At 51.0% G+C, this 12,007-nt stretch overlaps 1 protein-coding gene across 7 annotated transcripts in view; it reads left to right on the forward strand.

Annotated features, from left to right (window-relative positions):
• Positions 1-7,153: 7,153 nt before the first annotated feature.
• Positions 7,154-12,007, forward strand: part of CDA (cytidine deaminase) — a 37,039-nt gene continuing 32,185 nt past the window's right edge. Inside the window, exon 1 of one of the 7 annotated variants that reach the window (XM_088843237.1) lies at positions 7,154-7,520. In XM_088843237.1, coding sequence (XP_088699363.1) covers positions 7,367-7,520 — 154 coding nt within the window. In that variant the 5' untranslated portion in view covers positions 7,154-7,366. The remainder of the gene's footprint in view (positions 7,521-12,007) is intronic. The other 6 variants (XM_088843247.1, XM_088843262.1, XM_055397733.2 and 3 more) reach the window with 6 other exon arrangements.

Genomic DNA, 12,007 nt, shown 5'->3' on the forward strand with positions numbered 1-12,007 from the left:
ATTGACAAAAGCTTTAAAAAAAAAAACACATGGTTTACTAAAACTGACCCAAGAAGCAATAAAAAACCCAGATAGCTCTATAATATTTAAAGAAATTCAGTTAATGGTTTAATTTTTTTATCTTAAAAGAAAACATGAGGCTCAGTATGGTTTTACAGGAAAATTCTTCCCAAAAGTCAAAGAATACATTACTCCAACTTTTTAGAAATTCTTTCAGAAGCTAGAGTTTTCAGCGGATAATGAAAAATTAATTATAAAATGTATTGAGAAGAGCAAAGGCCCAAGAGGCGGGGGTGTGGAGGAAGGTGAGGGTATTTGGATTCCAGAAATCTGCTACTGCTTAGTCGTTTCAGTCGTGTCCAACTCTGTGCAATCCCACAGACAGCCACCCACCAGGCTCCTCCGACCTTGGGATTCTCCAGGCAAGAATACTGGAGTGGGTTGCCATTTCCTTCTCTAGAAATCAACCTTTATTATAAAGTTATAGTAAAGACAGGTATGATGGAACTTGCCTGGTGGTCCAGTGGATAAGACTCCACACTTCCAATGCAGGGGGCCAGGGTTCGATCCCTGATTAAGGAACTAGATCCCACATGCTGACTGCCTCAACTAAACCATCCTGTATGCCGCAAGATGGAAGATCCTGCAACTAAGACCCAGGGCAGCCAAACAAATACTTACAAAGACAGGTATGGTATGGGAGTCAAGGTGGAAAAATTCACCAGTGGAACATAATAGAGAGTCCAAAACCTTTCCTACTCACATACAGAATTGAAATTTGACATGGCTGTCCTTGTGGTTCTTTGGGGGAAAGGAGATGCTTAGTTGCTCAGTTCTGTCCGACTCTTTGTGACTCCATGGACTGTAGCCCACCAGGCTCCTCTGTCCATGGGGATTCTCCAGGCAAGAATCTGGAGTGGGCTGCCATGTCCTCCTCCAGGGGATCTGCCCAAGCCAGGGATCAAACCCAGGTCTCCCACACTGCAGGCAGATTCTTTACTATCTGAGCCACCTGGGAAGCCCAAGAGTACTGGAGTGGGTAGGCCATCCCTTCTCCAGGGGAAATTTGCAACCCAGGAACTGAACCTGGAGTATTCAATTAGTGGTACTTGCATCACTGGATATCCATATGGCAAAAAGTTAAATTGGAGCTCTATCTCACAACAGAGTCTTTTCCAGTGAGTCAACTCATCGCATGAGGTGGCCAAAGTATTGGAGTTGATGCTGGGAGCAATTGGGGGTAGGAGGAGATGGGGAAGACAGAGAATGAGGTGGCTGGATGGCATCACCGACTCGATGGACATGAGTTTGAGTGAACTCCGGGAGTTGGTGATGGACAGGGAGGCCTGGCGTGCTGTGGTTCATGGGGTCGCTAAGAGTCGGACACGACTGAGCGACTGAGCTGAACTGAACTGAACTGAACCTCACAACAGAACTAATAACAATTTTAATTCTAGATGAACGAAAGACTTGGAAGTGAAAAGTAACTTTGTAGCTTTTCCGAAAATATCCTAATACATATTCCTTTACAGGTACCTGTGAGACTGTCTCAGTTTACCTAGGGGTGAGACCAATGAATCTCAAGGTTAAACTCACACATAATTTCATTAAGTCCTGCTAGATTGCTCTCCAGAAGTATCAGTAGTTTGAAATTCCAGCAGCAGTACCAGAGAGCTCCAGTCTTACCTCGTCTTTACCAATGCTTCTCCTTCTACTACTTTACTTTTTATTTATGCCATTTTGATGGATGTAAAGTAACATCTCGTTATGTCAATTTCATTTTTGTGACTCTAAGAAGGTTGAGCAAACACTTCCTGGCCATGTGCATTTCCCTTTCTGTAAATTGCCTAGTCATAATCTTTGTCCATCTTTCCACAGAATTTCCCGTCTTTTTCTTGTTAATTTGCCATGATTTTGTTACACAGTCACTGTGTTATTCATTTGTTACCATCTAACCATGGAAAGGCACTGGCACCCCACTCCAGTACTCTTGCCTGGAAAATCCCATGGGCGGAGGAGCCTGGTAGGCTGCAGTCCATAGGGTCATGAAGAGTCGGACACGACTGAGTGACTTCACTTTCACTCATTGGAGAAGGAAATGGCAACCCACTCCAGTGTTCTTGCCTGGAGAATCCCAGGGACGGGGGAGCCTGGTGGGCTGCCATCTATGAGGTTGCAGAGTAGGACAGGACTGAAGCAACTTCACAACTTAGTAGCAGTCATGAAAAAGATAGTTTTTTCCCACCTTTTTTCTTTTTTTTCTTTCCCAGTTTTTTAACCTTATGATAGCCTTGTATATGAAATTAATTGAACAAAACTCCTTAATTTCTTAAAAAAGATTTGTTTAATCATTTTTGGCTGTGTTAAAAAAATGAAATAAATGAATCTTTTTTAAAAAATTAAGGAGTTTTGTTCAATTAACTTCATAGACAAGACTATCAGAAGGCTTTTGGCTGTGCCAGGCTTCCCTGGTAGCTCAGATGGTAAAGCGTCTGCCCGCAATGCGGGAGACCCTAATCCAATCCCTACATCGGGAAGATCCCCTGGAGAAGGAAATGGCAACCCACTTCAGTATTCATGCCTGGAAAATTCCATGGATGAAGGAGCCTGGTGGGCTACAGTCCATGGGGTCGCAAAGAGTCGGACACGACTGAGCAACTCCACTTTCTTTGGCTGTGCTGGGTCTTCTCTGCTGCTCACAGGCTTTCTCTAATCGCGGTGAGCGGGGGCCTCCTCTGTCGCGGTGCAGGGGCTTCCCACTGCAGTGGCTTCTCTTGTGGAGCACAGGCTCTAGGCGTGCAGGCTCAGTAGCTACAATGTGCTGGCTTTGTTGCCCTGCCACGTGTGGAATCTTCCCGGACCAGGGATCAAACTGCACCTCCTGCATTGGCAGGCAGATCCTTAACCTCTGGACCACAAGGGAAGCCCCCAATTAATTTGTACAATGATGAAGCTGAAGTTCCAATACTTTGGCCAACTGATGAGAAGAGCCAACTCATGAGAAAAGACCCTGATGCTGGGAAAGATTGAAGGCAGGAGGAGAAGGGGATGACAAAGGATGAGATGGTTGGATGGCATCACCGACTCGATGGACATGAGTTTGCAAGCTCCAGGAGTTGCTGAAGGACAGGGAAGCCTAGTGTGCTGCAGTCCATGGGGTCGCAAAGAGTCGGACACGACTGAGTGACTGAACTGAACTGAACTGAAATCTTAGAAACTTATAGACTTCTTTTCACTCCTATTTCTTCTGTAAAATTTTTCAAGTCTTCTGCATACTATCTTACTATCCTGAAACATTCATCTTTCTCTTACTGATTTTAGGGATCCTTGATAAATTATGGATCCTAATCCCTCTAAGGGTGTTAACTCCCTAACATTTCTTAAGGTATTAAGTATAGGCTGAGCCCAGGGTATGCTTAAGTTTGGAAGCCAGGATCTATCCACTAAAGCTGGAGGTAACCTCTGCGGTGGATAAGGGTATAGGGGAAGCATTGGCAGCGTTTGTTATACCCACTTATTAGTTTCCTAGGGCCACCATAACAAAAGTACCAGAAACTGAGCGGCTTAAAACAATGGAAATGCATCCCTTCACACTTCTGGAGGCTAGAAGTCCAAACTCAAGGTGTCAGCAGTGTTGGTTCCTTTGAGAGCTAAGAGGAAGAATCTGTCCTATGCCTCTCTCCCACCTTCTGGTGATGGCCAGCAATCCCTGGCTTGTAGGAGCATTACTCCAATCTCTGTCTCTATCTATACGTAATATTCTCCATGTGTCTCTAATCTTCACATGATCAGCTTCTTATAAGAAGACCGGTCATTTTAGGACTTCCTTAAAATGGTCCAGTGATTTAAGAATATACCTATGTCAATGCAGGGGACATGGGTTCGATTCCTAGTCCAGGAAGATTCCACCTGCCGCAGAGCAACTGAGCCCCTGCATCGCAACTACTGAGCCTGCGCTCTAGAGCCCGTGACCTGCAACAAGAGAAGCCACCACACTGAGAAGCCCTCGCACCACAACTAGAGGAGTAGCCCCTGCTATGCAGAACTAGAGAGAGCTTGCTCACAGCAACAAAGATAAATAAACACAATTTGAAACAAGAATGCCAGTCGTTTGGGATTAGGAGTCCAGCCTACTCCGGTACAGCTTTGCTGTTGTTCAGTCGCTCAGTCGTGTCCGACTCTCTGCGACCCCATGGTCAGAAGCACGCCAGGCCTCCCTGTCCATCACCAACTCCCGGAGTCCACCCAAACTCGTGTCCATTGAGTCGGAGATGCCATCCAACCATCTCCTCCTCTGTCGTCCCCTTCTCCTCCCACCTTCAATCTTTCCCAGCTTCAGGGTCTTTTCAAATGATTCGGCTCTTCACATCAGGTGGCCAAAGAATTAGAGTTTCAGCCTCAACATCAGTCCTACCAATGCATATTCAGGACGGATCTCTTTTAGGATGGACTGGTTGGATCTCCTTGCAGTCCAAGGGACTCTCAAGAGTCTTCTCCAACACCACAGTTCAAAAGCATCATTCTTCGGCACTCAGCTTTCTTTGTGGTTCAACTCTCACATCCATACATGACTACTGGAAAAACCATAGCTTTGACTGGATGGACCTTTGTTGGCAAAGTAATATCTTTACTTTTTAATATACTGGCTAGGTTTTTCATAGCTTTTCTTCCAAGTACAGTGGTTAGGACTCAGCATTTTCACTGCCAGCACCCTGGGTTCGATTTCTGGTTGGGGAGCAAAGATCCTGCAACCCATGTGGCACAGTCAAAAATAAATATTGTTGATCTTGAACTTAACTCTAAGCAAATTGCCAGTCCTACTCTCCCCTTCTATCTAGTTGATCATCCCAAGCCCCTTCTATAAGGAATTCTAGAACCACTGCTGACTCTCAAGCTCCACATAGCTGGGTATGCAATGGTCACTATCCCTGTTTATGACCATGGGTAGGTAATGAGCTTTGAAGGCTCCAAGGGCCATAAGTAGCCTGGAGGTCATCCATGTTCTCTTGGAACTATGGAGCCTAAGAGTCCAGCCCCTGGACTAGGTAGGGCCAAAAAGCTGAGCTGGGGTGAGCTGCGGTGAGTTAAGACAGGGCAGGGGACAGGAACAGGACTGCTCAGTGAGGTCTCTGGCAGGCCAGCAGGACACATAACTCTTTTTCCCAATTGGGATTCTACTTGGCCACCAAAAGCTTTAGAATCATTCCCGTGTCAAGTGGGTGCACATGGTCTCAGAACAGCCTTTGCTTTCTTCCCTCGAGCCTTGAGGGAAGGGCCTTGGGGGCTCCTGGGCTGCACAGGGATAGAGGAGGCCGAGGAGCCCACCCGCTGTTTTCCCTGGGCCAGCCCTGCCTCAGATCTAGAAACCACTCTAGATGCAAAGGTGGATGTGTGGAAAGGGGGTTGGGGGTGAGAAGAAGGGGAAGGAGGGGAGGGGAAGAGGAATCTCTGTGGCTGGGGGTCCTGTGTTTTCATGAGGCTGAGCGCCCCAGGCCCAGGACACAGAGATGTCAGCAGGCAGAGAGTGAAGATGCTGCCTCATTTCCCCCCTCCTCTCCCCTCCCCTTCCCCTTTCCGTTTCCTTTTCCCAACACCACCCTCTAAGCTGAGAGAAGATGCAGATTCACTCCTGTTTGCTGGGGGTCTGGGGACACATGGATGCCTCTGGATGTCCCAACTGCACTCTGCCCCTCCTGTGTCATCGTGATCAAATCACTTAAGGATAGAAACCCGGTTTGCATGGGTGTTCACTTCATGACCTCATGGGATCATCCAACCATGCTCACCGTAACACATTATATCTCATTCAATCCTCATTATGACTCTACAAGATTCTGTTAGTGCACCCACTTTACAGAAGAGAAAACTGAGACTTAGAGAGGCGGTGTTAACTTCTCAAGGTCATACAGCTAATAAATGGCAGAACTGGAATTCAACCCAACTCCACAGTGTGAGCTCTTCTATAATCCCAGAATGGAGGAAAGAGAAGGTCACTATCCTCACCGTTCAGTTCAGTTCAGTTCAGTCACTCAGTCGTGTCCGACTCTTAGCGACCCCATCAACCACAACACGAAAGGCCTCCCTGTCCATCACCAACTCCCGGAGTTCACTCAAACTCATGTCCATCGAGTCGGTGATGCCATCCAGCCACCTCATTCTCTGTCGTCCCCGTCTCCTCCCACCCCCAGTCACTCCCAGCATTAGAGTCTTTTCCAGTGAGTCAACTCGTCGCATGAGGTGGCCAAAGTATTGGAGTTTCAGCTTCAGCATAAGTCCTTCCAATGAACACCCAGGATTGATCTCCTCCAGAATGGACTGGTTGGATCTCCTTGCAGTCCAAGGGACTCTCAAGAGTCTTCTCCAGCACCACAGTTCAAAAGCATCAATTCTTCGGCGATCAGCTTTCTTCACAGTCCAACTCTCACATCCATACATGACCACAGGAAAAACCATAGCCTTGACTAGACGGACCTTGGTTGGCAAAGCAATGTCTCTGCTTTTTAATATTCTATCTAGGCTGGTCATAACTTTCCTTCCAAGGAGTAAGCGTCTTTTAATTTCATGGCTGCAATCAGCATCTGCAGTGATTTTGGAGCCCCAAAAAATAAAGTCTGACACGTACAGATGAGGAAACTGATTCAGAGAGGTCAAGTCACTGCCAATGGTTGTACAAATGGGAAGTGGTGGAGCCAGGATGCAAAGTCACTTCTTTTACCAGCAGCCCAATGTCTCTTTTGCCAACAACAACAAAAGTGAGGCATCCTAAGTAGATGGTCTCAGAGACTCTCTCCAGCTGAGATCGTTTTACTTTCTGGGTTGAGACAGAGAGGAGTTGGGAGGATGCTGCTGCTGCGACTTGGTCTGATGGCTGTGCTTCACACCCCTGACTCAGGAAGCCGGTGGGGCTGCCCCAGCCCTGCCCCTTCAGTCTCACCACACCCCTCATTGAAGGAGTCATTCAACACACAGGGCAGTCAACACTTGGAGCCTGGGTTCCCCAGACCACAAACTGGCCACTCCACAGCCTGTTCCCTGAAGCCAGTGTGTCCACAGTCACGTCCTACAGAGTGGCGCCCATTCCCTGACCCTCTGACCCATCAGTGCGTGCCAGCAGTGGGAGTGGTCCCCAAGGAAGCGTATAAAGCACCGGCGGACTCTGGGCATCGGCTCTGGGACGAGCACACGCACGCACCCTCTGTCCCCAGGCCTCTCCCTCAGCCGCCCCTCCCAGCACCGCCGGGGGCGCGCACCTGGCCGCCTCCAGCAAGGACACACCCCGCGGGGAGGAGCTGCCGTCGCGGTGGGGCCCGGCCCACACCGGCTGCCAGCTCCCTTTCCGCTTCTCCGCCGGCCCGGGGGGATCGACATGGCCCAGGAGCGTCCCAGCCTCGCCCTGGAGCCCCAGCACGTCCAGCAGTTGCTGCTGTCCTGCCAAGAGGCCAAGAAGTCCGCCTACTGCCCTTACAGCCGCTTCCCCGTGGGGGCCGCTCTCCTCACCGGGGACGGCAGGATCTTCTCGGGTAAGGGCGGCGCCCCTCCGCGGCAGCCTGGGCGGGAGGTCAGAGGAGGACGCGGACTGGCGACGAGAGTGCTCCGTCTCCCCTCTCCGCTGGGCAAGGCCGCCACACCCCCCGGCCCTGCCCACTGTTCCAGACGGCCGGGATGAATATACTGCTCAAGCCCCATAGCTTCCCATTACTGGGGGGCCCGGGAAGCGGAGGCGAGATGGGGAAGGAAGGGGGGAAGGGGAGGCCACAAATGCAGAGCCTCGGGCAGCTCCCGCTGGAGCCGGGAGGGAGAGGGTTAACACTTCCTGAGCCCCGCCTCTGTGTCTGGCACCCCGCAAAGACTTCAAAGCTACATCAGCAAGTCCTCACCACCTGCCACCCACCCGTCAACCTAGGAGTTATGCCCATTTTTTGTAGTGAAGAACCTGAGGTCCAGAGAGGTGGCATGGCTTGCTCGAGGTCTCACGGGTTTCAGTGCCCAGGGCTAAGGGTGCCCCAAACCCTGCTTTCTTCCTGTCACCCAGGGGCTGGCTGGGCGTGAGACCGAGGAATCCAGGGCTGACTCCTTAGTCGAGCGTGGGCCTTGCAGAAAAGGAGCCAGGTGGGGTTCGGGTGGCCAGTATCGAGTGCCTGCCTCGGGAGAGAGACAGGAATCTGAGCCGGCACTAATCTGTTCCTAAGCGACTTTTCTTTGGTTTGCTGGCTTCACCAGAAAGCTCACTTGAACAATAATTCAGACTTGTTTTTGCTAAGCTTAGGGACATCCCCTTTAATGACAGTTGGGAACAGGGCGTGGAGGTGGCAGATAAGCAGAAACACCAATTGCCCCTCCCCCCCGCATTCCCACCGCTGCCCCACAGATGAGAACTGGTCCAGACGGATAGATGCGAATGCCCAGTCCTGCCGCCCAGAATCCCCCTTCCACGTGGCAGCAGCCATTTGAAGGACCAGAGGCTCACATGTGTAATCTCATTGGTAGCCCACACCCACCCCAAGCATCCCCAGGTCAAATGTGAGCCCCTCGCCTCCACCACTGTTCAGCTGGGAGTCTGGCTGGAGACCCACGCCTCCCGCTCTGTGGTGGCCCTTCTGGACTGTCCTTGAAGTTCATCTCATCACTTGTCTTTTGAGACTGGAACTTAGAGTTTCCCTGACTCCCAAGTTTGCTTTCCTGTGGGGGATACAAAAATCTCTGAGTATCATGTGGAAATTCAGGCCTGGCCCAGTAGATCAGATGCGCATTAAACATTAACCGCTTCCTCAAACAACACTGCAACCCACAGGCTCAGGGCCTTGAACATGCAATCCGCTATTGATTCCTCCAGCACCTCCATATCCCCCCGGATGGTGTACAGAGAGGGGCCCTCCCCATCCTTGCCTTGATCTATTCATTCCACGCATGTTTGCCAAGCACCAATTATGTGCTAGGTAATGTATCAGGTGCTGGAGATGCCGCTGGGAGCAGAAACGACAGTCCCTGCCCCCACAGAGGTGTCCGCTCCTCTTGAACAGGCCATGGTTCCAAGTGGGAGCCTCAGCCATTGACTGTGGCAGAGAACTGATGAAGTGAGCCGAGGCGGGACCTGTGTAAATAGCAGGGGAGGACCTGACGTCACCAGGAAGAGGGTCGTACGGTGGGCATTTGTGGAGGCGTTATGGGATGGGGTACAGGCTCTGGAGGAGTGAGAGTCTCCTGGGTTTGCATCCTGGCACTGCTGTTTCTTGGCTGTGTGTGACCTTGGGCTAACCCTCCTGAGTCTCAGCTTACACATCTGTAAACGGAGGGTCACAGTGCCCACCTTCCAGGACGACTGTGAGCAAAGCTGGTGCTCCTGGTCTGGAGGTCCTCCGTGATGGGTGGTACCCCTGCTGCCTCAGTCAGGAAAGACGTCGAATTTCACCGCTGGGTGTGAAGCTTTCCATGAGCAATGCCTTTAAAGGAGGGAAAGTGCTTAGCACAGTTTCTGGGCCATGATAGGACTGTCACCACTAGTGACTGCTTCTACTACTAGTACCATTAATGGCATGATGGTGATGGTTCAGAGGCAGATTGTGGAGGACTTTTGAAGGCCAAGTGGAGACACTGAGATTTGATGAGGTAGAAAGTAGGGAGCCAAGAAAAGTAACATGAAAGTGGAGTTTGAGGACAGTGCGTCTGACAGGTACTCAAGGAGGCCCGGGGCAGAGGAGAGTGTCAAGGGGGTGATGCACGTCCTGCTCGCTGACTGCATGGTGCCTGGCCTAGAGTTCAGGTTCGCTGAATGTGTGAAAGAGTGGTTTGGCCTAGGTCACCGGCAAGTGGGGTGAAGAGGAAGGAATTATCTGGGAGGGTTTACGGGACACAGGGATTGGACCTAGGGCGGGTCATATAAAAGAATAAGAGGAAAGAATATCATTCTAGGGTTTCCAGCCAGGGAGACCGAGGGAAGGATGAGACAGAGATGGATGGTGCTGGGGACATCGTGGGCAGGGACCAACAGTCATATTAATAACTACAATGGATTAAGCCTTCGCTAGGCACTTCTATGGGGCTTCCCAGGTGGCTTAGGGGTGAAGAATCTGCCTGCCAGTGCAGGAGATGTAGGAGAGGTGGGTTCGATCCCTGGGTCAGGAAGATCCCTAGAGGAGGAAATGGCAACCCACTCCAGTATTCTTGCCTGGAAAATCCCATGGACAGAGGAGCCTGGTGGGCTATAGTCCACGAGGTCACAAAGAGCTGGACACGACTGAGTGACTGAGCACACACACACACTCACACACAAACACTTCCATGAAAGATCTTTTTTAATTTCATCGCCACCACAGGAGAGGAGACATTGAGTGTCACATGCATTAGAGAACTTCATGTTGCAAATGCCAGAAACCAACCAGAACCATAATGGGCGAAAGTAGACCTCAGGGACAGCTGGACCCAGGAGCTCAAATGCTAGTATGCTCTTCTTTATCCTGGGTGCTGGTTCCTTTCTCTTATCTAAAGGTGGGCTTTCTCCAGGCATCAGGGAACATGAGCACAGGCATCCCCCGTGTACATTCTTCCAACCTTAAAAGCAGAGAGGAAAGAATTCTTTCCCACTAGCTCAAGATGGAAAAATTCCAGGGAAGGGCTCTGATTGGCCCCTCTCCAGTCACATGAGCATCCCTGGGCCAATCAGTGTTGTCACGATGGGACAGTATGATGGGGCCAGCTGATTCATACACACATTCCTCCTCAGTGAAGAGAGGGTGACCTGTTACAAGAAGGAGTGTGGAGGTAACAAGCAGACCGAGCCAAGAGCCAAACACACGTTTACAAACGGGATAACTGGGAATCAGTTTCATCTGTTTCCAAATCCCCTGCTCTTTCTGCTGCCCCTCACTGCAGCATGGATGAGCAGAAGCAGGCAGAGAGAATCGTGCTGAGCAGAGGGGACTGACGGAGGGCACTCACCAGAACCCCTGGGTCTCCTTACTTAGAAGGACAGGAAGAGCAGGTGGCAGGAAGGCCGGGCTGGGAGAGGAGGGGACCTTGAACAACCAGAGGAAACCTGGTAGGGCATCCGGGGGTGAATCAGAGATGATCAGGAGACAGACGCTGAAGCTGAAGCTCCAATACTGTGACCACCTGATGCGGAGAGCTGACTCTTGAAAAGACCCTGATGCTGGGAAAGATTGAGGGCAGGTGGAGAAGGGGACGACAGAGGATGAGATGGTTGGATGGCATCACCGACTCGATGGACATGAATTTGAGGAAGCTCTGGGAGTTGGGGATGGACAGGGAGGCCTGGCGCGCTGCGGTCCATGGAGTCGCAAAGAGTCGGACACGACTGAGCGACTGACCTGAGAAGACAAGGCACAGCTGAACTCAGACGCTGTGAGTTCATAGTTCAGAGCGGGATGAGTCGGCCCAGGTCTGTGACTTTCTCCAGCCTCACAAAAGACTAGCCCTCCATGGAGTTACCACCCTCAGGGGCAGCTGGTGTCTTGGCCAACCCAAAAGCCAACTCAAAAGATGATAGCCTTGCTGTCAGGATCTCGTCATAATGATTTTATTTCCTCTGGTACCCCTGACCCCGGCCAGGGCCTTGTGCCCCTTGCAGCTGGGCCACCAGGATGGTAATTAATAACCCCAACAATTACCTTCTGTCGTTGCTGCAGGGAGAGGAGAGGAGGAGGTGCTCGTGGGGAAGGGAGAGCTGCTGGGGGACTGGGGCATCGAGGACCCGGAGAAGAGTTAGGAATGGACACAAGGGGCTGAGGGATGGACTCAGCCAGGGCCGCCCACGAGTTGGTGCTCAGCCGGCGTTTGTGGCCGGCCAGGTGGGAGGGGGTGGGGGAGACTCACGGAGGACCACCCTGCGGGCACCACCCAACGCATGGGGGCGCCCTCTTCTTCAGCTCATGCTCTTGGAAGGATGGTCTGCCTCTCCCTTTCCTCCTCTCTCACAGCGACTGCAGCACTCTGTATGTTTCATTACTGTGGATGGAGCGGGGGAGGTCATGGAGTCACTTTACTGGATCAG

Source organism: Moschus berezovskii, chromosome 2, assembly GCF_049115385.1.
Source record: "Moschus berezovskii isolate FMDL1 chromosome 2, NW_MosBer_1.0, whole genome shotgun sequence".
In the NCBI taxonomy this organism is placed as follows: domain Eukaryota; kingdom Metazoa; phylum Chordata; class Mammalia; order Artiodactyla; family Moschidae; genus Moschus; species Moschus berezovskii.